General features: G+C 54.0%; 1 protein-coding gene across 1 annotated transcript in view; it reads right to left on the bottom strand.

Moving 5' to 3' along the window:
- Kiaa1671 (KIAA1671 ortholog) overlaps positions 1–26,890 on the bottom strand; it is a 139,624-nt gene continuing 112,734 nt past the window's right edge. The window contains 7 exon segments of the mRNA XM_052167488.1: positions 1–4,187; positions 5,848–5,930; positions 6,655–6,797; positions 7,304–7,422; positions 9,077–9,251; positions 11,358–11,601; positions 15,521–15,639. Coding sequence (XP_052023448.1) covers positions 5,852–5,930; positions 6,655–6,797; positions 7,304–7,422; positions 9,077–9,251; positions 11,358–11,601; positions 15,521–15,639 — 879 coding nt within the window. The 3' untranslated portion in view covers positions 1–4,187; positions 5,848–5,851.

The following is a 26,890-nucleotide window of genomic DNA, read 5'->3' as shown; positions in this document are numbered from 1 at the left end:
TCAGAGTCACCATTGACAGGAAAGCTTTTATTTACTACTTTTGGAGTCTGGGTGTGCCCCCTTTGCACATGCAGAGTTCACCCATTCAGTGCAGTCAGCTGGATTCCTGACCTGCTTGTCTGCCAGAAAACCTCTTACAGTGACAAAATATAAAAGCACAGGGGACATCCGGCCTCTGTGAAGTCCGGGAAGCCCATTTGTTTGGACAGTAAAAATATAGTTTTTTTTTTAATAGATGAATTCTCAGTCACGCAGTTAGGTTCTTCCTGGGACCAGCTACAGTGCCCACCATCTGCCGTCACTCAGAAGTCCTGCAGCTTGTGGACTGGTAAGGCAGCTGTCAGAATGTTGCAGACGGGATGCGCACCTTGTGAGTCCCTCCCCACTGCGATGCAAACACCCCAGGTAGGACCCAGAGGAACGGCTAGGAAAATATATCCTATATTCACATATATATTCCACTCTCCCACCCCAGCATACAGAGTGTGTTGAGGAGGACCGTGATCGTTCTAGAACAGAGTAAGAAACAGTTTGGTACAAACACCTTCTGTAGATCAATAGACAATCTCTGCGAGCCCCATATAACAGATTCTGTAAGGCGACAGGGGGACGACATTTAAAAAGCAGATTGTCCTCTAGAGGATAACAGATTTGTAGCTGGCTCGATGCTGCCAGGGATTGTCACAGCACAGGTGACATAAACAGCTGAAGGAGACTCTTGGGGGGTGAAGGGTGCAGGCTATGAGGTGCCCTTTACTATGGGAGCCACAGAGACAAGGGATGCCCTAGGGTGTAACGAGGTGGTCACGGGGTAGGGGCAGGGACAGAGGAAGCCACATCACCCTGCCTTCTGCCACGGCTTCAGGCTTCCAGAGTGGTGACCTTCCCGAAAGGTCAACAGAGGTCCTCTCACTGAGGGGCTTGGGGCCACAGCGAGCTCAGAGACGCAGAGTAGGTCCTGCTAGTCCCCAGCAACGCCAGGAACCTGGGCATTTGGAGATCCGCTCCCTATAGACGGATGGGGGCGGAGCAAAGGCACATCGGAGGGCCTGGCGTCTCCGTCGTCGTCGCACAAATGGTTTGCCAGGGCTGGGTATCAACAAGGGTGCAGTGGCTTTTCACTTTTCAATCAAACCTAGATCCAGGGTGTGGTCTGTGGGCACCAGGATGAGTGGCTGTACAGCCAGGATTGACAGAGTAGTTCTTACCCAACAACACACACCAGGACCAACTGAGTTTCCTTTGGAATTCACACGAGCATTTTTCCAATCCCTGTTCAGCAGCTAAATGGAGGACTTGGGTCTATTTCCAACTCTTTGCTTTAGCAGTTGCTTCCTGGAGGTGGCTGTCTTGTAGAAGGAAAATGGGCATCTAGACAGAAGCCTGGCCTTGCTCCCCTACCCCACAAACCCCTCTGATCCCATCTGTCCCTGTAGCCATCCAACCCGGGGGCGTGAGATACAGTTCACACGACGCTCCTACTCTCCGGGACCACCCAGTTTCTCTGCTGGGGCTGAGAATGCCCGACAGCACCATGCCACGCCATTTCACAGGGCAAAAGCCTGTGTGTGAGGCCAGGGACTATGCAGGAGAATGCCTAGCTAGCGGATGGGAGGGGGCATAGCCAAAGGTCAGATGTCACAATGCCAATGGGCAAAGGGGTGGTGATGGAGACTATGTGAGACTCTGCCAGAGTCACCATGAGGGAGGGCACAGGGAAGGGACTGCGGGTGCGAGAGGTACACATACGATTAAGGCATATCAGGTTCCTCTAAATGGAGGGTCCTGGGGAGCATACAGCACACTACTTGGCCCCGGAACCTCACCTGGTTTTAAAAGAACTAAACGAACCAGTCGCTCAGCTCGACTAAGGATCCACAGCACGAGCCTCTGCTCGCTGGGCTGCCTAGGTCCACTCTAAGCAGCAGGGACACAGCCAATTTGCAGTGGGACACTCCCGACCCAGTGAGACTGTCAGATCTTGGGTTCTGTCGGGGAAGATGTAGAAGTTTGCCCTGGCCAGAGCTGAGGTCCGTATGCGGGTCTTAATAAGGAATCAAGCTGATCTCTCATCAGGCATGAGGGGTTAGGTAACCAGACAAGGCAAGCTCATTCCGATTCCACTGTGCCTTCCGATACTTAAGACAGGAGCACTTCCTGCCACCCGGGAGCACCTCCCACTGCCTTGGTCTGTATTTTAACATGAGGCTCCCACTCCCCAGAAGGAAGGAGTCAAGATAAGTAAGACTCAAATCATGAGCAGAATGTTGCTTTGTTCTGTCTGAGTGTGTTTCATAGCCCAGGCTGGCCTGCAGCTTTCTTATATAGCCAAGGCTGTCCTTAAGTCTTCTGAGCAGCCACTGCCCTTCTTCCTCTTTATCCGCCAGGTACTACAATCACACAGATGTGCACTCCCACGTCTGTGTGATTAGATACACAAGACACACACTCCGTCCTCTGAGCCATACACTCACCCTGCTACTGTGTTTGTGGGGAAAAGTCCCTGGCAAGCGACTAGGTCAAAACTGCTGCAGAATACAAAACGGATCTTAAAACAAGACGGAACAGGAAACAGGATCGCAGGAGCATCTGAGGGGAGACGGAACCCCTCGTGATTTCAGAGCAGCATGTCTGCTCACCACTAGCTCAGGGAAGGAAGAGGGAGTGGAGTGGGGCAGAGGTAAACAGACAATGAGCGGCTCCTGTGTGTAAGCAGAGCCCAGGGTGGGGCACGGGTGGGGCCTTCAGTCTCCTTGCTGCCTGCCGGACACCTCAGCCCACAGGCACAGGTGACTGTCCTAATACAAAACACGCCAAGCATGGCCACCCACCCCCACCGCACACCCTTCCAAGGGGAAACGGGGCAGAGAGGGCTGACGAGAGGGAGCAGAGGCAACAGACAGAGGGGAAGCCACCACGCATGTCACCAAGGCAAGGTTGGAAAAAGTTCTCTGGAAGCTGCCGGCGTGCTGCGGGCAGCTGGCCTGGTGTGTCCCAGGTGGCCACTGGTGTGTGGGGGGGGGAAGCTTCTGATGTCACCTTGAAGGCGTAAGGAAAGGAAATGAGAGCAGGTGTCAGGAGGACAGAAGCTCTGAGAGTCCCTGGAGAGAGCATGCAGGTAGCACAACAGAGGACACTGTAGACCTTGTGGCCCAGCATCCGGCCTGGGGCTCCCACTACAGGGGCCTTTCAGTTAGAGCCACATCCACATGGACCTTGGCGATCACGTGGCCAGGTGGGCCATGAAAGGCAGGGCCGGGGCTGGGGCCGCCTGTTCCGAGCTGAGTCGGTTATGTCTTCTCTCCAGCGGGATATGGGTGTTCAGAAAGAGCAGGTCCCGTATGTGAACGGCCAGGGCACGGGCAGTTCCAACCGAGGTCCGAGACTGGGGGCAAAGGTCGCCCCCGGAGACCAGAGCAACCCGGGAGTGGACAAGGGTGAAAGTCACAAGCTGTCGTAGGCTTGGACAGCGAGCAATCGGGTAACCGGAGGCAACCGGACACTGTCTGCCTCTTCCTTCCGTCAATGCTGAGACGTTAAGTGCGTGTCAAGGTTCAGGGAAGATTGGCTGCGTTATTGCTTTATCCCCTTCTAAAACACAAAAGCGGCAAGACCCAGGCCAACTGCACAGGGCCTCACAGGAAGGAAAAGGGTACGGACAGGATGGGGCGGGGCTGTGCTTATAAATCAGAATGTAGGTTCCCAGTGGGGAAAAAAGATCTTGTCAAAAAGGGGGAACAAAAAATCAAACCCAACCCGGGAGACACCAGTGTAATGTCTGCATGGTGACCCGGGATGGTGGCAAACCCAAGGCCCTTCAAGCTTGCTTGTTGAAGTCCTTCCCCAAGGGCTGCTGGGGGAGGGGCCCAAGAACGGGGTTTCCCAGCCCAGGGAGCCTGGTGAGGCAAACGCAGAAGGCAGGAAGGCAACCGTCACCCCAAAGGCCGATTGATCCACAGGCCTGGGCACTTCTTTAAGGAGAGCTGAAAGATCTTTCTGTGGACCGGACCGAGTCCCGGGACAGGGTCTTCCAGTGGGGACCCGGGTGTGGCTCAGCACAGTGTCTTCAGGGTGGAAAGGCCCAGGCACGTGAGCGCGGTGGTCAGGGAGCGGTGGGTGGCTGGGCCTCGGGTTCAGACGTCTGGCTTAGGTTAAGGCTTGAGTTCGCGGGTGTAGTGATATCCTATCTGCAGAGAAACAAGTCTTTGGTTAGCAGAGCATCTGGCCCGGTTCTCACCATCAGGGCTTCCATCCTATGCGGAAGAGCAGGAGCCACCGGGTTCCACGTCTCCCCAGGACGGACTCTGGGGGAGACGACGGGGACTGGGACAAGCTGAGGAGCGAGGTGGGCGGGCACCCCACCCGACAGGAGCAATGAACATCACCTCAGAGCCTCAACTTCCCTCAGTGGGTCGCTGGTGAGACTAAGCACAGATTACAAAACGCCAGGAGGCTGTGGGCGTGCGTCATAAAGCAGGAGCTGTCTGGGGTGCCCATAAGCACAGGCCATGTGGGAACCGGAACACTCCCCCCACCCCACCCCAGTGCCCACACGCTGCACTCTAGTCCAGCCTCGGCAATACAGAATAAACACAAGGCCCTGAACCCTCCACTACCACCCTGAAGCAGACCTGTCTGGGAATCTACCTATCATGTGTCCACCCATACACATAATTACGTGACACATGCTGCACACGTTAACACCCCCGCAGTCAGATCACAGTCCGCTGGGAATTATAGAGTGTGACGGACAGAGCCAGGCGAGGGATACCCATGAGGCGTCTGCTGGGCACTTGTCTAGCGTGAGGTTCCAAGCTCCAGGGCCAAAACAGAAAGCCCAAGACAGAGCAACAGTGTGGGGCCCGCAGAGCCCAAACAGTACGTCCACTCGGGCTGGGCCTGGCTCTCTCCTGAGCACACTCAGGCCAGCTATTACCGCATACACCCCACACTCCTCAGCCCGAGGTCAATCAGTCACTTTTGTCTTCTCGGGCGTCCTAAGGACTCCACAGCCACAGGGGCATTGGCTGACCTGAGAAGAGAGCAGAGTTCACGCCAATCTGAGCGTGAGACTCCTAAACAGACTCAGCCCGACCTACCCATCTGTGCCACCCCCAACCCACACCGTCAGTCAAGCCCACTGTCATGAGATCCCCAAAGTATGGGATGCGCCTCTACTGAGCATGTGCGGATGTGTCAGCATGGCCCAGGCTAGAGCAGGCTTGGCAAGAAAGCAGGTACACTGTCCTAGGGAGTCGGGAGCCATCCAGGTGACTTAAAGGGTCACCAGACAAGTTCGGTGAGTAAGGAAGCTTGCTGTATAAGCCTGGAGACGTGAGTTCAATTCCTGGGCCCCACCTATGAGTGGGAGGAGAGAAATAGCTTCTGCACCTACACCGTAGACATGCGCCCTCACGCACCACATACTTACACAATGAATGAGTACAGTTTAAAAATGAGAGGTGCTTTCAAGTCCACGGGAGGATTCTATGAGGGCTCCATGCACACCCCAGGCCATCATGCGAAGCACATTAGGGTCGTCACATCTCGGTGTCAGCGAACCCTTTCTGGATCTCAGGTGGATGCGAGAGTCCGACTACACAGTCCCGAATTGAATTCTAACTGCATAGTTTGTATGCTAGGATTTCCCTATGCAAAACTTTGAAACTTCCCTGGTTAGGTGGCCTTTGAGGTCCCCGATTTTCAAAGGTCTTGAAGGCGGCAGGAAGGTCAGGATCATGGAGTCGGAGCCCTGGTTCCCTATACCCTTTACCAGACATTTGTCTCTGGTCCCGTTGTCTAACCTCCTTGCCCCTGAGCCCCGGCCCTCTGCTCCAGCATTCTCACCTGGTCAAGCTTGATTCTCATACAGGCTCTGCCTCTTCCTGGACTTCAGCTCCTTTAGCCACTGGGGTGAACGCTCCTCAGACCTGAAACCACAGAGCCGGGGTGAGCTGCTCAAGGTCACGGGGTCACCAAACCAACTTTACAAACGAGGAAAGTGAGCCTCGGAACGGTCGTGTGGCCTTTCCAGGTCTCCCGCACCTCACAGCACGACCACTCACCTTCAGCTCTGGCCTGAGAAGAGCTGAGGCTAGGCCTGAGAGCTGAGGCTAGGCTGTAGAGAATCAGCCTGGTCGGGGTGGGGCAGCTGCCTCCTCCCTGAAGGGCAGCCAATCAGTGAGGCCTCCTGACTCTACCAAGTCAAAAGTGCTTCCCAAACATGGGAGGGGGCAGCAGGGTGCCTGAGTTTCCAATCGTGTGCAGAGGGCTGTGCCAGGCAGGGGTTCCTGGAAACACAGCCTAGAGTCCCTGGTCATGTGGAAGAGGAAGGAGCAGAGAGGCTTCAGGGTTCCTGTCATCTCCTCCTGGATTGCAGCTGTTGCTGTCTGAGTGCAGTGTACACTTGCAGGAAAACACCAATTGCCATCTGAAAGCCCCACACGCACACACGCAGCAGCAGCACCCAGCACGGACCACGTACCACGCAGCAGCACGCACCACGCAGCAGTACGCACCCAGCACGCACCACGTACCACGCAGCAGCACGCACCCAGCACGCATGCACCCAGCACGCATGCACACAGCAGCACGGACCACACAGCAGCATTCTAACCTTAGGCAGGAAGTGTCCCCCCACCCCCACGTCCTTACCTCTCCTCTTTCTCTGTGCTGGAAGGCAGCACCCGACTGCCCAGCACCCCAGGCTGGAAGGGCGACTTAGGGCTCTTGGGCTGGGGTGTCCAGCTGAGAGGCTCTCCAGGGCTGTCCGCCTCTGGCCTCCTGGGCAGCTGAGCCTGAGGAAAGAAGAGGCCGAATGTCGCTGTCTCCTGTCTGGGGACAAGCCCCATCTAGCTGTGTTCCCACAGCAACACCTCACAAGGCACTGGGGTGGTCCAGGCCGGAAGTATGGGGCTGAGAAGTGAGAGACCGACAGCCTCCTCGGAGTGGAGGCCTCAGCAAACTCACGCCGACATCTGTACAATGACGCAGAGCCTGCAACTCTGGAGCCCACATGTGTGAAGCAGAGGTGACAGGTGACTTAAGACAGTGTGAGCAGGGCGAAGCTAGAGCTAATGCCGTCTGCCTGCCACTCCAGCAGTCAGGAGCAGATGGAGACAGAGGATGTAGACGGAGAAGCACTGGGAAGGGGGAGCGGGAGGGGAGGCTGGCTGAGTAACAGACCGGCGGGCGGGCGGAGCGAGCGGAAGAAAGGGCATTGCTTGGAGTGGAGCGGCCGGCCAGAAGGAAGGGTGTGCAGGAAGGCGCAGACGTGCAGACTGCTCCTGGGAAGCCCCGGTACCTTCAGCACAGCCGGGTCCAGGCCTGGGAACACGGGCATCCTCTGCGGGTGGCTGACAGGGGTCCTCTCCACCCTGGGCGGCTCTTCATCCGATTCATCCCTCCTGGGCGACTTCTCTTCTATGAAGAGAAGCGCTGGAAGTCACTGGCAGCCCCTCCCACATCCCTGCACGAGGACAGATGCCCCTAGCCCACTTCGAGCAGTTGGGCATGAGCCGCGGAGACTGCTTACTGCCCACTCTCTGCTTCAACCTCTGCCACCTGCGGGGAAACAGTGTCCACGGGCCATTGCCCCCTCCAGGGTGGCATCGGCTGACCGAGGTAGAACAGGTGGCAGAGACACATCCCACCAACAGGGGGCGATGTGGAGCGCTCCAGAGTCTCTTCAAAGCATCCCCTTCATCGGGCTGGGCCAGGGGCTTCCTGCTCATGGGTTGCTGGGTAAGGAGTTTCTCCCTCTCTAAGAACTGGCACTGGGCATGCTCAGAAAGGTCGGCCCCAGCCTTTCATACCTCCCCGGCATGCGCTCACGACTTTGGAAGCTACAGGTTCTGAGGCCAGGTCCCTGCGAGGGAATCTGAGTGCACTGTCACTGCGGTGGGCTGCATTTGCTCCCAGTGGGTTCTGGCCCAGCAGACGCTCACTTATGTACTGAGTCTGTGTGTGTGTGTGTGTTCATGTGTGTGTACTCGTGTGTATGCACACGCCACGACGCCGGGCATCCACATCAATCTCTCCTTGCTTTATCTTTTGAGACAGTCTCTCACTGGACCTGGAGATCACCAGTTCGGCTAGAAGAGCTGGCCAGCAGCCCTGAGGAATCAGTTTGTCTCAGCTCACTCGGGGCTGAGGCTACAGGTGTACGTGGGTGCTGGGGATTTGAACTCAGGTCCTGGTACTTGTGAGACAAGCACTTTACACGTCCTCCCAGCCTCCCCCACCCCCACCATGCATTTTAACCTTCATAGCATGGATGGACAACGAGAAGCAAGGACCCAAGCCCAACTTGTTTAGACATCTGCATTTGGTCATGCTAACGTCTGCCCTGTAGACCAGGCTGGCCCCAAAGCCAGCGATCAGCCGGCCCCTGCCTCCTACGCTCTGGGGTTCAAAGTGTGTGACATCATAGCTGGCTCTTTGTTTTGTTTTTAAAAAGAGAGTCATGGGCTGGTGAGATGGCTCAGCGGTTAAGAGCACTGACTGCTCTTCCAGAGGTCCAGAGTTCAATTCCCAGCAACCACATGGTGGCTCACAACCATCCGTAATGGGATCCGACACCCTCTTCTGGTGTGTGCTCACATACGTAAAATAAATAACCTTTTTTGATTTTTTATTATTTACTTATTATTACTTATTAAGATTTATTTTTTTATGTATGTGAGCACACTGTCTTCAGACACACCAGAAGAAGGCATCAGATCCCATTACGGATGATTGTGAGCCACCATGTGGTTGCTGGGATTTGAACTCAGGACCTCTGGAAGAAGAGTCAATGCTCCTAACCACTATATACAGTAGCGGTTGGGCTGACTTTGCATCATGAAGATCTTGCCTGTGTCCCTAACTGCTGGGATGAGAAACGGCGACTGCCTACCACTCATGGATTCAGAACACATTTACAACCCCACTTAAGGGAAATTCTATGGGACCATAAAACACAGCTTTCTGGGTGACTGTGTCCCAAACCCTCTAAGGTCAGGCTGTTCCTCCCAGTGGTCAGTGTACAGCCTGCTCAGCGCAGGATGCGGGTCAGACCCAAGACGCACCGGCATACCTGTGGAGTCCTTGAACATCCACATGCTATGTGATTCCTCTTCCAAAGGGGACCGGCTCTCGGACTCGCTGAACTGGCTGCGCCGGAGCGAGTGGGAGATGGGCGCCCGGCGTCGGCTCCGCTTACTCAGCTGCACGCGGGTCTTGAGGGCGCTGGAGTCCAGGACTGAGGTTTGCTTTTGGGGGATGGCGAAGAGGAGACAGGAAAGAAAGAAACCGTAAGTGGAGGGGCCGAATGTGGACCGTGTGTAGCCTTGTTCACACGGGGCGTCCTCAGGGGCGCGCAGGGGCCGTGTGTCAGGCTCTAACGGCACTCTCGATGCCGGGAGCCTCAGCTTCCCCTGTGGAAGCCATGCGGGCTAACAGAGCACAGCCTGTGACGTCACACGGGCACATGCGCACATACAGATGGGGGGTGCCTGTTTTCTGTCTGATGAATAGCTGAGTGCACTCTCTCATTCTTTATGACACCCACATTCATGGAGTGCTTGAGGTATTCACTGCTGCTCCCCCATGATAATCCAGGGTGCAGGTGGGAGGGGAGGGATCGTCTACAGAACACCACTAAAGGGGGTACCTTCATGTCCACAGGGCCACCCTGGGACAACTCCAAATGGTCCCCACAGGACACCCACGTCGGGGTGGCAGCCCACATACGCCCCAGTTTACCCCACGCTAAGGGCCACCAGCATATGGGCAGACTTGGCAGCCATGTCAACCTGCTCAACCAAAAGGCAGGCAGCGGATGTCACCGCTCGGTTATCGGTGCAGACCCATCCCCTATCGGGGACTCAGGGCTGTTGATGCTGCCGCTTACGAGAGCACAACAGGAGTTCTAGAAGGAAAGTCCAGCACGACCTATGTCATGTGACCTGTACTGTATGCGTGCACAGGAGCCGCACGCAGCAAGGCTCGGCAGCAGTGAGAGCTTGGTAGTGGGTTGTCAAGTGATTTTCACCTACTGAAATCCTTACAACACCCGGAGAGGTGGGCGCCACACCTCCTTATGTGGCCCAGGGTCCTCCGAGGCTGATCTTGGTGCTGACCTTGGCTCCTTCTGTCTTTTCTGTCTATCTGTCTGTCTCTCAAATTTATTTATTATTATAGCTAAGTACGCTGTAGCTGCCTTCAGACACACCAGAAGAGGGCGTCAGATCTCATTCAGGCCTTCGGAAGAACAGTCAGTGCTCTTAACCGCTGAGCCATCTCTCCAGCCCTCTGTCTACACCCTCATCTAGAGGTTCCACAGGAAAGACGTTGCTGTATGTAGGCTGTGAATCCCCTTGGAGGCCCTTTCGGGGCCCCCTCAAGGTCATTGGGAGCATCAGTTACCACAGAGTAAGGACAGGGGCTTGGCTATCCAGAGTGAAGGTCCCTTGAAGGTCCCCATTCCCCCTTGGAGGCTCTAGCAATGATCACTTTCCTCCTTTGGAGGCTCCAGCAACAGTCCCCTAGCCTCCATTTTCCTTGTAGACTCTGGTGACGGTCCCTATCCTCCAAGCTCCTTGTAGGCTACAGGGATAATCCCATCCTGCATCCTCCAGGAACTTAGGGTTTCTGGAGCAGGGTCAGGTCCAGTTCTGCTCCTGAAAAGACCAGAGCAGAACATTGTGCAGCCTGGGGCTCGGCTGTGCTGTGGGACCTGGGCAAGCTCAGTGCAGGCCCGAGAAGAGGGCCTGTGCCTGGAATGGCTGTTACAGAGTCCTCCATGCCTGCTGAGTAAGGCTGTTCTCCCTGTAGAGAGGCTGTTCTCTGTGTTTGCTCTAGGCAAGGCCCAGGCTGTGCACCGCCAGCTGAGTGGCAAACCACAGGCAGACCCGTGAGCGCTCACGGCACATCGTACCTTGGACACCCACCATCACGTTTCAGGCATGGAGCTGAATGTGCGGGTTATTAGCAAGCCGGGCGGTGGTGGCGCACGCCTGTAATCCCAGCACTTGGGAGGCAGAGGTAGGCGGATTTCTGAGTTCGAGGCCAGCCTGGTCTACAGAGTGAGTTCCAGGACAGCCAGGGCTACACAGAGAAACCCTGTCTCACAACCCCCGACCCCCAAAGAAAGCAGAGCATCAGAGGGAGGAAGGCATTTGCCCCAAGGTGCACAGCTAGTAAGGGGTGCCCTGTGCTGCAGGCGGGTTCATGTCAAATGTTCAGTCCCATGCTCACGCAGGGGTTCCTGGCACACAGAGCCTGCCCTAGAGGGGTGACGACCCCACCCAGGCCACAGCTCCCTTTCAGGAAAAGCCCGTCTCCACCCCAGCCACCTCCACTGGCCGTAGGCTTACATGGATGAAGGAGAAATCATCGTCTCCCTCCGCAGCACACACGTCTGATGGAGGTGGCCCCTCCGGGCCATCTGTGGACTCCAGCTCGGAACTGGAGCGGTCCACGCTGGAGCTGCGCCGGTCCCTGGAGCTGTCATGCTGATCCACCGATGTGGACTCGGTGTATGAGGACAAATGGCTGCCTGGAGGCTGCTTTCCTGCAGACGCCGCGCTGCTGTCGGGAGACGGAGACTCGGGGCCAAAACTGCAAGGAAAGGTGACAGAGGTCACCAAGGGTCCGAGAACACCAAACCCCAGGCACGCGAGCATGTGGCTCGGAGTTCAGACTCAGAGCTCAGACGGCTTCCTGGAAGATTCCCCTTCTGGCAACAGCAGCCAGGGGTCCGTTGTCCCACAAGTCACTGCTCGGGTGCAGAACACGGATGCTCCTCAGACTCCAGAGACGGTACACCCACCACCCTACATGGGAGCTGCTGGGTGCAGGTTGCAGAAGAGAACCAAGGCCCAACCCAGAGTGATGGCGGCACATCTGAATCTCCACAGGAGGAAGCAGAGGCAGGAGGGTCAGGAGATGGAGGCCAACCTGGGCTATACAGCAACCATGCTAGAAACACGCGCACGTGCACACGCATACACACACACACTGGACAGACAGACATAGAGAGACAGAGACAGACAGACACAGAGTCAGAGAGATAGAGACAGAGAGACACAGAGACACACAGAGAGAGACAGAAAGACAGAGAATGATGAATGAACGAGAGGCAGTACAGGCCGCGGGGAGGTATGAGGTGAATTTCAAGGCTCTGAAGAACAAAGCATCAGGTACCTCATACCTCAGGTCCTTCCGTGTGGGAACCTGACGGGACTCATCAGTCCACTTCCAACACCAACCTTGGGGACCTTTCTAAAGACAAAACCCACTTCCCCCGCTCTGCGCACTCCTTGACGACCTGCACATCTGACACCATGCGGGGTCCATGTGGGCAGTTCACGCTGCGATTCCACTGGGCGAGGGCAAGGCAGGTCAGTGGGTCCCTGATAAGCAGCAGAGAAGACTGGGCCTCAGGCCAACAACTGCCTTGCTCGATCAGCCAGCGGGTTGTGAGTTACTCTGTCAACCATTCATTCATTCATTCAGCCAGCCAGCCAGTCATGCAGTCATCTAGTAGTCAGTCACCCAGAGTCAGGCATCCAATCACCCAGTCAGTCGGTCAGTCAGTCAGTCAGTCAGTCATCTAGTCAGAGTCAGGCATCCAATCACCCACTCAGTCAGTCGGTCAGTCAGTCAGTCAGTTAGTCAGTCATCTAGTCAGAGTCAGTCACTCAGTCACCCACTCAATCAGTCAGTCAGTCATCTAGTCAGGCAGTGTGCTATTCAGTCAACCAACCAACGAACCAACCAACCATTCATTCATTCAGCCACCCAGTCACCCAGTCAGTGAGTCAGGCATTCAGTCACCTACTAAGTCAGTCGTCAGTCAGTCAGTCAGCCAGCCAGCCAGCCAACCAGCAAGTCAGTTAGTCAGCCATTCGTTCATTCATTCATTCATTCATTCAGCCAGTCACCCAGTCACCCTGTCAGTGAGTCAGGCATTCAGTCACCTACTCAGTCAGTCGTCCGTCAGTCAGTCAGTCAGCCATTCATTCATTCATTCATTCATTCACTCACAGACAGACAGACGCCCAGTCAGTCAGTTTAGTCAGTCTAGTCAGTCACTCATCCACTCCCTCACCCTTGTACTTGGTCCCTCTTTCCCTTCAGTCATTCCTTGCTCGCTCAGTTACTTGCTTCCTCACAAACTCAGCCAGTCACCAGCTCAGTCACCACTCGCTCAGTCTCTCAGTCCCTCCCTCACACACTCAATCCCCCTCACACCCTCGGTCTCTCCCTCCCTCACACACACAGTGGAGACATGAGTACCTACACTTCCAGGCACCATGTGGAAAATGGCATCTGGAGGGGATTTTGGGTACCACCCCGGTCACCAGGACCACTGCCGATGCAAACACTGTAGCCACAACCTCTCCTCATACACTGACAATGTTGCAGAGGAGGGCTCGCCTGACACCCCTGGGGCAGAACCCTCCATCTTGGAGTGCTAGTCTGTTTCCCAGCTCCAAGAGGCATTCCTGGCCGGGGTATGAGGGTGTTAACCGGGAAGAGGGCAAACCCAGAGGCTGAGGGAAGTACCACCCTCCAGGCAGCAGGGGGCAGCACTGTCCATGCCAAGAGAACCTGGTCCCAGGAAGCTGCAGTTCCTCTGGAGGACAGCAGGTGGCACCCGCCACTGGAAGCTCCGAGGTCTCAGATCTCCAGACAGAAGCTGGGGGAATGGGGTCCTGCGGGGACTCAGGGTCCCTTTGGAGACACACACGGATAACCAGGCAGTTGGGAGCTCCCATGGGGATGCTTACAAACACTCAAGGAATACTACACACGTAAGTCACAGGTTAGGAGCGGTGGGTGAGATGGGGGCCCGGGGATAAGTCCGGCTCACTCAGCTACTGCTATATGTTCTTTACTCAGGTCCCTGACTCTCTCTGAGCCTCAGTTTCCCAATCTGGCACGATGTCCAGAGACCATAGAGCTAATCACTCAGGCATAACCAGAGCCTGCAGCAGATGCCAGACACCATCCTTTCTGTGGAGGAGGAAGGTACCCGTGGGAAGATTCATCTCACCAAACCAGTGCCCCTAGGAGATCTCTGCCACACACCCCCCTCCCCGCAGTTCTCAATAGCTGCCCCAAGGATTCCTTCCCAGCCAGGCAGAAGAGGGCGCTTTGAGCCACACACATGCTTATAGAATTAGTATGTAGACCATGAATCATCAGTTACGTGTACACACACACACACACACACACACACACACACATACATACATACACACATATAAACACACACATACAGATAATACACATTATACACATAAACACACACATACACACACACACACACACACACACACACACACACCCACACACACCTGACAGCAGACACAGAAATGCAGTTGTGACTCTAGGGTCAATAGCTGTTCTTCGGTTTTACATTTTGATGTTGTTGTTACTGTTTATTGTTATGCATAATTGTTTCCTGGGCTTGGGGCAGACTGAGCGAGGGCTTCGTAGTGGGAAGACACACCAGACACAGAGCTTACCATGAGTGACATACTACAGCACCGTAGCCGGTCCCAGAGTCTCATGGGAGACACCAGGCTTTGACACTGTAATGTGACATCATTACCTACAAATGTTTTAAGGCACGCGTGGCGTTGACCTCGGAAGCACGTGGTTTGATGAACCTCAGAATGTTCTGCTACCACTAGGTTCCTAGACCGCCCACACCTCTGACCTGCCTCCTGATTACAGCAGTAGTCGAGTTTACTAAGTCTGTCTGTACGCCTGTCCTTGTGGGTGTCTGTCCCTGTGGGTCTGCCTGTCACACAGTGTGGCTGTCTGTGTGGCTGTCCTTGTGGGTGTCTGTCCCTGCCTCGGCACGCTCCTGGCTGTGTCCAGGCTGATTGCCTGTCATCGATATGTTGTACTTTATTTCCATCTTTTTGAGTTTTTTTTTCTTATGCCCTTTGCCTAACAATGGCCTCTTCCTGTTTTGATTTCTTAAAAACAGAAATTTCTGAAGACAGCCACATAGACTCTGTGTTGAATAGTTTTATGTCAACCTGATACAAGCTAGTCATCAGAGAGGAGGGAGCCTCAACTGAGAAAGTGCTCCCACTAAGATCAGACTGTATGCAAGGCTGTAGGGCATTTTCTTAATTAGTGATTAATGGGGGAAGGCCCGCCCATTGTGGGTGGAGCCAGCCCATTGTGGGTGGGGTCTGCCCATTGTGGGTGGTACCGTCCTGGACTGGTGGTCCTGGATTCTATAAGAAAGGGAGTTGAACAAGCCATGGGGAGCAAGCCAGTAAGAAACATCCCTCCATGGCCTCTGCATCAGCTCCTGCCTCCAGGTTCCTGCCCTGCTTGAGTTCCTGTCCTGACTTCCTTCAGTGATGAACTGTGATGAGGAAGTGTAAACCCTTTCCTCCCCAAGTTGCTTTAGGTCACGGTGTTAATCACAGCATCAGAAACCCTAACCAAGGCAGCTTCTGTCTCATCTGTGTCACCAGGGGCCTGGCAGCCTCACCCAGCTGTGTCTTACCTGCCCCCGTTCTGGTGCTGGTCTGCCCAGGTCCCATACTGGCTATCAGCTTCCTGCACGAGGGTGTCAGTATCCTTGGCCTCGGGTGCTCGCCTGGAGAAACACTGCTTCAGCTGGTTCTGCAAGGACATGAGGAGGGAGGGATTCAGGCATGGACACACACACACACACACACACACACACACACACACACGTGCCCCACAGCACCTGGCTCCCCGCTGTGCTCCAGAACCCCCTCCGTTAACCAGAATCTCCTCCATTAACCAGGACCCCTCAGTTAACCAGAATGCCCTCAGTTAACCAGAATCCCAGACAGGACTTCCCATGTCAGGGCAAAGGAGATCAATGCCCCAGTCTGCCAAGACAGGACAGGAAGCAGCACTTCCTGGGATCAGACAGACACTCTGGACAGACTAGGTGTGTCTTGGTTCCAGTATGAAATGTCCCCTGTGGCACCTCTGTATGAATACTTGGTCTCCATTTGGGAGGTTATGAAATCTTTGGGGCAAAAGGCTTCACCAGCCATGTGGACTGCTGGACGCCGGCTTTAAGTGAATCTGTCCTTCTTCCTGCCTGAGCTCTCTGCTTCCAGATCCTCCATGTGAACAAACTTCTACCACCAAGGACCAAGCAGCCCCTGTGGCCAGTCCTTCCCACCACAGTAGGAAGCGGTAGGCAGAGAAAACCTCCCCTCCATAAACCAAACCCCCTCAGGTAACCAAAATCCCCTCCATTAACCAGAGCCCCTCAGTTAACCAGAATCCCCTCCATTAACCAGAATCCCCTCAGTCAACCAGGATTCCCTCCATTAGCCAGAATCTTGATACAGTGCCAAGAAAAGTAATTTATCAGAGCCAGATACAGCGTCCTGATAGGTGTCACCTGGCCCTGTCAGTGCCCCGTCCAACACTGCAGCCCATCTCTTCCCTCTTCAACACTCTAGAAACACCAGGCAGGCCTGGTTCCCACTTTCCAGAGTTACCAGACCACCTCCCAGCACTGTGCAGCCCAGCGCCCGCACAGCAGTAACCTTAAGCCTGCATCAAGTCACCTGACAGAGGCCACTCACAGAGCTCAATCCAACAGGGAAAGGATGCCACAGTGGTGTGACTTGCAGGCTGGGAGCAAGGGGACAGGTCATCACAGAGCTAGCCATGGTCCCCGTCTAGTGCCTGACATCAGGGGTGGCTCATGAGTCGGCGTGATGCCTGCCTGCACTGCTGGCTTCCCCACTCATCTGGCCGGTCACCATGGAAACCAGCCACTAGGCCCCGGAGCTCTCAAGAGGAACCGAAAGTGGCCTTGGGTGGGCAGCTTGCCCCGCAGTGATTCAGATGGCCTCCCATGGCCTCCGTGACTCTCCCTGCTACCGTCCTTCAGTGAGGACTCTGCAGGGGGAAGGGAGGAGGGAGAAGAGCATCCTGGCATGGCTGCCTCCCACTTCAGAACATCTCAGCCGAGCGACAGAGGACAGCAGCGTCGGGAGCAGCCTTTCTGAGCGGCCTCAGGGCCAGGGCCAACCTCTAAGGGAGGGCTCACTGGTAGAGCATCTGTCAGTATCACATACACTCACTCACACAGACACACCTGTGCACACACACACCCTACACAGTCACACAGACACATATGCAGATATACATGCAGACACACATGCATACTCCACACCCACACAGACACATATGCACACATACACCCTACACATTCACAGACACATATGCAGACACACATGCACACACACATGCACACACACACACACTACAGATTCATACAGACACGCATGCACACACACCCCATACACACAGACATACCTGCACACACACCCTCCACACATTCATACAGACACATATACAGACACATATGCAGACACACATATACACTCACACAGACAGACATGTACACACCCTACATTCATACAGATACACATGCACACACATATCCTACACATTCATGCAGACACACATGCAGACACATGCATAGACACACATGCACAGACATATATGCACACATCCTACACATTCATGCAGTCACACACACAAACACACAATCACAGGGAACATCTTTAAATAATCCATCACCCAAATATGACAGCCTGATTGACTCTAGTCTGGGATTTTCTTTGGGTCAGCCCCTCCACATGCTCACTCCTCGGTGGCCAGAGACCATCTGTGTGGGACACAATGCCAGTCACATAAGAGTCTCAAGGGTAGTGACTGCTAAGCAGCTGGCTGTTCTGACACAGCCACAGGGCGTTCATTCTCCAGCCGTCAGTCAGAGCATCCCAGTGCGCACGTCCCGAGACTCTCTGATCGCAGTGTGGCCCCAAGACAGGCTGACGGCTGTCCCAGCTTGAGGCAGCACAGGAGACGGACCACAGCACAATATGGGGTGGCGGGAGCTCCAGCTGGGGCAAAGCTTATATTTTTGCATCCCAAGGAACATGGCACATGTTCCAGGGCCTGACACCCTTGAAGTCTCCCTGCGAACCAGGATGGAGCAGGTGCCATAGATCTCGACGCCACCTAAGCTTAAACCCTTCTGGGAGTTCTTCTCATGGCTGCAAGACCCTACAGTCAGCCGCTTCCCAAAGGACTTGCAACTCCTATACTTTCTAGAAAGCCTTACATTCAGCGTTCGCTTGAAGGCAAGGCCTTCTGCTGTGTTTGCTCAGCTCTGCCCAAGCTCGCTAAGCATAGGAGATGCTGGGTAAGCAAAGGCCTCTGGGTAAGCAAAGGCCTCTGGGTAAGCAAAGGCCTCTGGGCAGCACGGGCTTAGAGCACATCCCTGTCCTGTTCTGGTGCAGATGGCACACTCTGGCCAACAGCATCCTTTCTGACACAGACAGTAGGGCGTCCTCCCTGGCTAGTGCTGTCTTAGGAAACTACCGGAACACCTCCGCGGTGACTTCCTGGGACATAAGCGCTAAGACTATGCAGTGGCTGTGGCCCTTTGCACAGGTCTGGCTTGGATAGCAGCTGAGACCTCTGGTGCTAAGGAGAAAATCCCATGTCAGTCAAAGGAGGAAGAGACAGGATGAGCCTGAAGGTAAGGTAAAGTAAGAACACCACCTGCACCCTGAAGGTGGCCTCTTCTTAGACACCGGGGAGCCGCCCCCTCCCCGCTCCCTCCCCGCTCCCCCCCCCTTCAGGCCTCACAGAGGCTCTCAGAGTTCTAAGTCAGAGGTCAGAGTGTGGCTTCTTCCATCCCCACAGCAGCACAGCTTTTAAAACTGCCAAAGACACCTCGTGTTCCCTGGTGACCCAGGCAGGTGCATGTCTGAAAACATAACAAGCTTGGTAGGACTGCCTCATGCCTATAATCCCAGCACTTAGGGGATGGAGGAGGATTGTTGTGAGTTCAGTGCTAGCCTGGGCTATGAACTGAGTTCTAGGCTAGCCAAAGCTTCATTGAAAGAACCCATCTCAAAAGCTTAAAAGCAAAAGTAGGCACAAAAGGAGAGGTACATCTTGGCAGGTGGCAGCACCCTGGCCCTGCCATGGTTCTGCTAAGTCTTAAATCAGGGAACTAAATCCCGACATCAGAGCCGGGGGTGGCGGTGCTCAGAGGCCACTCAGTCTGCACCTCACCTGCAGAGGAGGAAACCAAGGAGGCCTGGGAACTAAGCAAGGCGGAGCCCTTGGTTTGCAAGATGGGTGAGCGGCGGGGCCCCGAGTGAGGTGGGGTAGCACCCCGAGTGAGGTGTGGGTTCCACAGTTCTTTCAGACCCACCCCCAACCTACTTGCTCTACCCTTCCCACAATGCTCCAGGAGGTTCTGGTGAGGACACACACAGGAAAACAATGTGTTAAATCCCCCAGGAAAGGCAGGGTGGCAGCGACCCCTTTGATCCTGGCACTCAGAGGCAGAGGAAGGCAGATCTCTCATGAGTTCAAGGCCAGCCTGGTCTACATAGGGAGTTCTAAGATAGCTAGAGCTATACACAGAAAAACACTGTCAAGAAAGAGAGGTGGGGGAGAGAGGAGAGAGGGAAAAGAAAGGAAAGGAAAGGAAAGGAAAGGAAAGGAAAGGAAAGGAAAGGAAAGGAAAGGAAAGGAAAGGAAAGGAAAGGAAGAAATCTGGGATTTGAAAGCCCGCTGGCTTGGCCCAGCAACTGAAAAGCCCCAGGACCATGGTGGGTAGAAGTCCCTCCCCTAGGTTTGCACTGAGAGGCCAGGCTAGCACACACCTCTAACGTCTATGTGGAAACAAGTCAGAACATTTGTCTCCCCGCTTGAAACCTGCAGGTTTAGCTGAATCAGCAGGGTTGGTCGCAGACATTCACCTCAGGAAGACAAGCAGGCACACTTGGCAGGTTCCCAAACACAGCCGCTCCCAGCAGGATCCACCATCATTGCAAAACATGAACAGCAGCCTAAACCGAGAAGAGGGTGTGGAGCATGGGATACGGAGCCCATGCTGTGCAGTGGAAACGGCATGCATACAGAACATTTGCCATCACAGAAAGACGTGTCCAAAGGGTCCCAAGGAGAGTTTGCCAGGAAAGCAAACTCTTGTCTAAAGAAACTAGTATGCGTGGGCGTAAGCAAACAACACATGTAGGTTCCACAGCAAGCCCACTCACAGTTGTGCTACGGTTGTGATCCACAATTGTGGGATTGCCCCTTTCAGACTGCAACTTTACTTAGTACGCATGTGCGCTTGGGGTTTCACCTTGTGGACGAATCGGAGATGAAATGGGATAAAGCAAATCCGACTCCTCCCTGCTGCCCTGTTGTACAAACGGTCAGCTTGGCAGGATCTGGAATCCCCCAGGAGAGACACCTGGGGCGAGTCTGTGAGGGCGGATGGGAGATCCTCACTCCATGCCACGGGCTCGGCGCCCAGACTGAATCAAGGGGAGACCGTGAGCTGACCCCCAGCGCCCATCTCTCCCTCCTTCCTGACTGCGGGTGCCCTGTGACCTCACTCCCCAGCTGCTGGGCCTTGCAGCCATGACAGATCCCAACCACAAGCCTCAGGCTACCTTGCCTGGGTATTCTGTCAGTAACAGTGAAGTGACTGATACACCAGGTAAGTAAACAAGTGCCCCCCCCCACATACACACACAAGTGCCTCGAAACTCCATTACAAGCAGGAGGCGGGCAGGACTGTGTGTGTCCTTAGGCAGTGCTTTGCTGACTCCAGATCTGCAGCCCAAGCCCTCAGGGAAATGCCAGGCCTATAGTAGTTGTTGAGTAAATATGTTCATAATGCATGTCTCTGCAAATGCATACATATACATACATATACACATACATACACATATATACATATATACACATACGTTATATACATATACAGATATACATACACATACATGTATATACATATATGATATATACATACATATATCATATATGTATACACATCATATATATATTCACATACACATACACATATATACACATATACATATACACACAAACATATATATACATACATCATATGCATATACATACACACATATACATATGCACACATACAGCATATACGTGCACACATACATACACATATACATGCATACACCATACACATACATATATACATACAAACACACATACACACATATACTAAAATGAATAGGATTGAGTTCCCAAGCCAGGGAAGCCGATACCGTGGAGGAGACATAGGAGAACATTAGGCCGGCATGTGTTTGAGTGTCTGACACATCTCCTAAGAAAGACACCGGAGTGAAGCGGCCGCAGCTGACAGTGAGGTTCCGGGGAATTCGAGAAGCCTGCCCCTACCCCGCCACTCTACACCCCAGCTGTGTGCGGAGCCACGCAGTCACGGACCTAACTGGCAGGGGAATACCCGCTCTGCCCCATTACTCTGAAGCAAATTCCCCTCCAGTGCCGAGGTCAGCCTGGAAACACAAGATCATACTTCTTACTCATCCCCATGGACCTATGATGTAGGACCCTACATGAACCCATTTCACAGGGGGGAAGACTGAGGCCCAGAGAAAAGATTCCACAGGCTCCAGATCATCCACATGTCTAGAAAATGGTAGGACTGGAGTGTGACCCCAGGTTTGGTGGATGCCCGGGACTAAGAATGTTCCTAGTTTTTCTGGCTCTGAGGCAGCCGGACCTCAGAAGCGACTTCTCAGAGTAAGAGCCAAGCAGGGTGCGAGCACTCAGTGGGAGCACTCGGTAAACAGGCAAAAGGGAGAAAGGGAGAAAGGAGAGACACCAGACACGCCCCAGCAAGGCAGGAGGAATACTGAGGCACACCTGGGGCAGAAGCTTGTGTGCCTGAGCCTCAGAACCAGGGGTCTGGATGCGCCCACATACCCGTGTGTGTGTGTGTGTGTGTGCGCGCGCGCGCGTGTGCGTGTGTGTGTGTGTGTGTGCGTGCACGCACTAGGCTCCCATCCTAGACTTCCAGCTATGCACTGTCCCTCTCTGAGCCTTGGCTTCCTCTCCTGGCGAGTCAGCGGGTCTCAGTGACCACAGCCAGCCACTATGAGGAGGCAATGCCCACTCCTGGGGGCTTGAGCCAAATCTGGATTCACAAACACTCAGTAGATCGGCTAATCGGGTCTGGCCGTGAGCAGCTCAGACCTCAACCATTCGCACTGCAGACTTGAGCCGGACCTGTCCCTACCCTCGCATGTGGAGCCAACTAACTGTTCTGAGCAAGACTCTGTGACCCAGCGGCCCTGGATCAGGCCAGCTCTGCCGGTTCCAACTAGCTGGAACAACCCTCTGCAACCTCAGTTTCCCCATCTGGAAAAGGGGGTGTGGGGTGCTCAGGGTTCTGGGAGTCTCTTATACAGCTGACCAGAGCTTGCACACACTTGGCATTGGGGCAGTGCCGAGCAGAGGTCAGAACAAGACATGGTGCCCATGTCTGCTGGCCAGCTGCCCAGACATCTTAGCAAACACTGTAACAGCATGCTAACAGAGTCGCCATTCAGCTAAGACCCAACAGTTCCCTGAGGTCCCCAACCCTGCACGCCCCCCCCCCACACCCCTTAAGGGCAGCAGGCAAAGGGACCCTGTCAAACAATATGGGCTACAGATCTGCATGGCAGGAAACCATCTATACGGCACAAGGGCTGTGTCGAGAGACGGCTCTGGCAGAGACACCCTGTCTCCATCTCCTTGGGACAACTTTTCCCCAAGTGACAGGAACACGCCAGACAGCTGGTCTGCGGGACAAGGCTTTGGTTTCGGGGTTGGGTGTGGGGATCAGGCTTTCGGGAAAGCTATAAAGGGAGGTGACAGCTGGGCTGAGAGGCTGGGTCCCGGAGAACCCCCGGGCCTGGGCTATGTGCATCCGATAACAGCATGAAAGCTCTCGGCTTACACGGGGACTACATCCTCAGCCACAGCCTGGCTCAAGAAAACGTCTGAAGCGGAAAATAGCATGAACACACCTCAGGCATCGAAGGTCCCAGCCCAGCCTGGCCTCCAACAAGAGAAGTCCACAGGAGCCCACGAGTGGGCGACCACACCCACCGGAGTCTGATTCATCAAGAAGTCCTGGGGCTGGAGAGATGGCTCAGAGGCTAAGAGCACTGACTGCTCTTCCAGAGGTCCTGAGTTCAAATCCCAGCAACCACATGGTAGCTCACAGCCATCTGTAATGGATCTCATGCCCTCTTCTGGTGTGTCTGAAGACAGCTATAGTTTACTCATGTAAATAAAAGAAAGAAATCCTTTAAAAGAAAGAGGAAGGAAGTGTTAAGCCTGGCCTGGAGAGAGCTTGCTGCTCTTGCTGAGGACATGGGTTAAATTCACGACACGTCAGACAGCTCACCCAGACCTCCAGCTCCAGGGAATGGCGCCCCCTCCTGGTCTCCAAGAGCACCTGCACACACGTGTACACACACAGGATTAAAAATAAGTCTTTTTAAAAAAAGAGGTGCGATGTTACTGAATTTATTGAGCTGTCTTAGGTAGCGCTCACTGGCAGTTGGCCCCACTCCCACTGGAAATGTCTACGAACTGTGGACATACGGAAAGAGCCTGCCGCAGCCCAAGGTCTTGTCAGACACCTTACTAGGTTCTCCAGTAGGGAAGTCCAACCATCTGACACGGTGTGTTGTGCAGTCACAGCTGTCCTGGGACAAATGCAGCCTGTGGGTGGCAGCTGGACACAACTAATTCGCATAACAGACACTCAATACCCATATCACAGATGTGGAAGCTGAGGTTGAGGCATTAAACAGGAAAAAGAACATCAGACATGGATACAGCACTCAGGTTATCCACTGAGCCCCAAGACTCAGGGGTTCTGTGACTGCGACGCTTCAGGTAAAGTGAGGCACAGTGAGGGAGAAACCCTGGAGCTGCTCACGTCATACCCTAAAAACTCATCTAGGGCACTGCTGCCCCGGGAAGTGCCTCCTGTCTGCCTTCCAAAGCAACTTAGAGAAGGAGGAGGAGGAGAAGGAAGGGAGGGGGAGGGGAGGAGGAATGGGAGGAGGGAAAAGGAGAGGAGAGAGGAGGAGGGTGAGGGATGAGGAGGAAGGAGAAGAGGGAGGGGAAGGAGGGGGGAGGAAGGAAAAGGGAGAGAGGGGAGGAAGGAGAAAGGGGAAGGAGGGAGGAGCAGGGAGGGAGGGAGGAGAAAGGGGGAGGAGGGAGGAGCAGGAAGGGGAGGGAGGAAGAGAGTAAGAAGGAGGGGGAGGAGGAGAAAGGAGGGAGGAGGTAGAGGAGGAGCAGGGGGAGGAGGGAGGAGGAGGAAGAGGAGGAGGGGGAATTAATTTCTCTCACAGTTCCAGGGTACAGTCCAGGGGCTGGGAAGCCACTGTGAAAAGAGCGTCCACTGGATGGCCACATTGTAGCCACAGTAAGGAACCAGTGTGGTGAGCCAACTCAGCTTGCCTTTATTAAAAAGGACAGTCCAGAGTCCCAGCCTGGGGAATGGTGCCGCCCACAGTGGCCAGGTCTTCTAACTTCAATATAATAATCAAGTTATGTCCCCAGGCAGTCCCCAGATGCTCAAAACTGGGAGCTGGGGGAGGGTGCTAGGGTCTGTTCACCCCTAAACCCCAGGGTCATGCTCAGAGATGCCTCCAGGAGACCGGAAGAGACCAAAACTGGGTGACTGACTGACTGACTGAAGGAACCCAGGTACCGTCACCTGCCTGCTCTCTAGTGTCTACAAATATAGTTTGCCTTCAGCTCGCCACCCAAAGCTTAACGTGTCACAGGCTATCTTTTGTCTCTACACATATCCTTAAATAGTAGTTCTTATTGACTTAAAAAATTATTTTATTGAAGGTGGGGTGGGGACATCATCTTGGAAATGGGGGAGAGGAGGAATGAGATGGACTAGGAGGGGGATAACAACTGGACTGTTAGAAAAGATTAAATAATAACAATAATAATAATAGGAAGAAGGAGGAGGAGGAGGGAAGAAGAGGAGGAGGGAAGAAGAGGAGGAGGAGCGGGGCGGTGGTGGCACACGCCTGTAATCCCCAGCACTTGGGAGGCAGAGGCAGAGGCAGGCGGATTTCTGAGTTCGAGGCCAGCTTGGTCTACAAAGTGAGTTCCAGGACAGCAGCCAGGACTACACAGAGAAACCCTGTCTCGAAAAAAACAAAAAACAAAAAAACAAAAAACACAAAAAGAGAGAGAGAGAAGAAGAAGGAGGAGGAGGGGGGAGGAAGGGGGAGGAGGAGGAGAAAAAGAATTATGTATGTAAATGGATTTTGCTTATACATATGTCTGTGCACTCTCTGCATGCAGTTCTCTAAAAGGCCAGAAGAGGGCATCAGAACCCCCAGGACCTGAGTTACAGATGGTTGTGAGCCACCTTGTGGGTGCTGGGAATTGAACCTGGTTCATCTAAAAGGGCAGCCGGAGCTCTTAACCACTGCGCCATCTCTCCAGCCCTTACTAAGTCTTTATGGAACCACAGCAATGGGCACGAGATCAGGGGGCCACACCTTTCAAAGACAAAAGCAGCGAATTCTGAGGGAACCGGGAAATCCCTGCCAAGAGGCAGCAGCGGCCAAGGACCACAAAACTCCAGAAACTTTTTGAGTCTTAGCGCAGAAATGATTTTTATTTCCCTCTTAAGTTTAAAGAAATGTTATTAATAATTTCTAAACTTCCATGGTAAGGAGCCAAGAGAAAGCTGGGGTTTTTTAAAACACACTTAACTTAAATTATTGAACATACTGTAGGGGAATCATCCCATTGCTAGAAAGGTGGGTTAAAAGGAGAGAGCCAGGCTTGCATCCGGACAGGAAATGGCCTGACACATGCACTGTCCAGAGGAAAGCAGGGTCTGGAGAGATCCCTGGGCGGTAAAGAGCACCTGATGCTCTGCGGCAAACCCAGGTTCAAATCCCACACCCACATCAGGAGGGCAACGCACAGTTGCCTATGGTGACAGCTCCATAGGATATCTCTCTCTCTCTCTCTCTCTCTCTCTCCACACACACACACACACACACACACACACACACACACAAATATTCTTATTTTATTTTTAAAAAGACAGCAGGGGAGGGAGCTGCCAGCTTTGGAGAGAGAAAAGACAATATTTGAACATAAAGGTACCAGGCCCCAGGAAAACCGCAAGAACACAAGCAGCAACGCCAGTGGGAAGGAGGCGGAGCCATGCCCTCCTACTCTGCCTGTGTGTGCACTCTGTGACACTGGCTGGAGATCGGAAGTCAGGCTCAGGAGGAATGATTATACAAAAGCCTGAGACTGTGCTGTCTCCACTGTCTCCTCTTAGTGGAATCCGCTTGTACCGAGCCTCCTTACCATCCCCCAGAGCCTCTTCACCCACCCCAGTGCCTCCTCCCCCCACTCAACACCTCCTTTCCCTCCCCCAGTGCCTCCTCTCCCTCCCCCCAGTACCTTCTCATACTTCCCCATACCCAGAGATTATTAAATCAGCCCCAGCAAGCCAAACTCAACTTCCTTTTTCAAACATCACATGTCAACTCTCCCGATTTATTCCAGGCAAGGGACAACTAAGTCATCGGGGTGACAGAGCTGCAGCCAGCTCAGAAGTGTGAGCCCACCAGAAAGCAGCCAGCCGGGTGTGTTACCGCGGCCTCAGGACCAGCTCCTACTCCTTAGTGAGGTGAGTCTCTCCTGGGCATGACACAGCCCCTGACTCAGCAGTGATGTGTGGGGATGATCATGTTATAATGTACTCAGGACTAATTCACAAAACTGATCTGCACAAACATACCTGCCCACACACTGGGACAGACACACATGTGCGCACCCCAAACACACACACACAAATATATATATATTCAAATGCAGACACACACACAACTACTACAGACTACAAAGTGTGTATACCTGTGTTTGCACACACAAGAACTCCCAGGTACCCTCAAGCATCCAACTCACAAGCACACAAATGCACACACACAGCAGACGCATTCACAAT

This window comes from Apodemus sylvaticus, chromosome 22 (assembly GCF_947179515.1).
Source record: "Apodemus sylvaticus chromosome 22, mApoSyl1.1, whole genome shotgun sequence".
NCBI classification, from domain to species: Eukaryota; Metazoa; Chordata; class Mammalia; order Rodentia; family Muridae; genus Apodemus; species Apodemus sylvaticus.
This window is presented reverse-complemented; position numbering and strand designations above follow the sequence as displayed.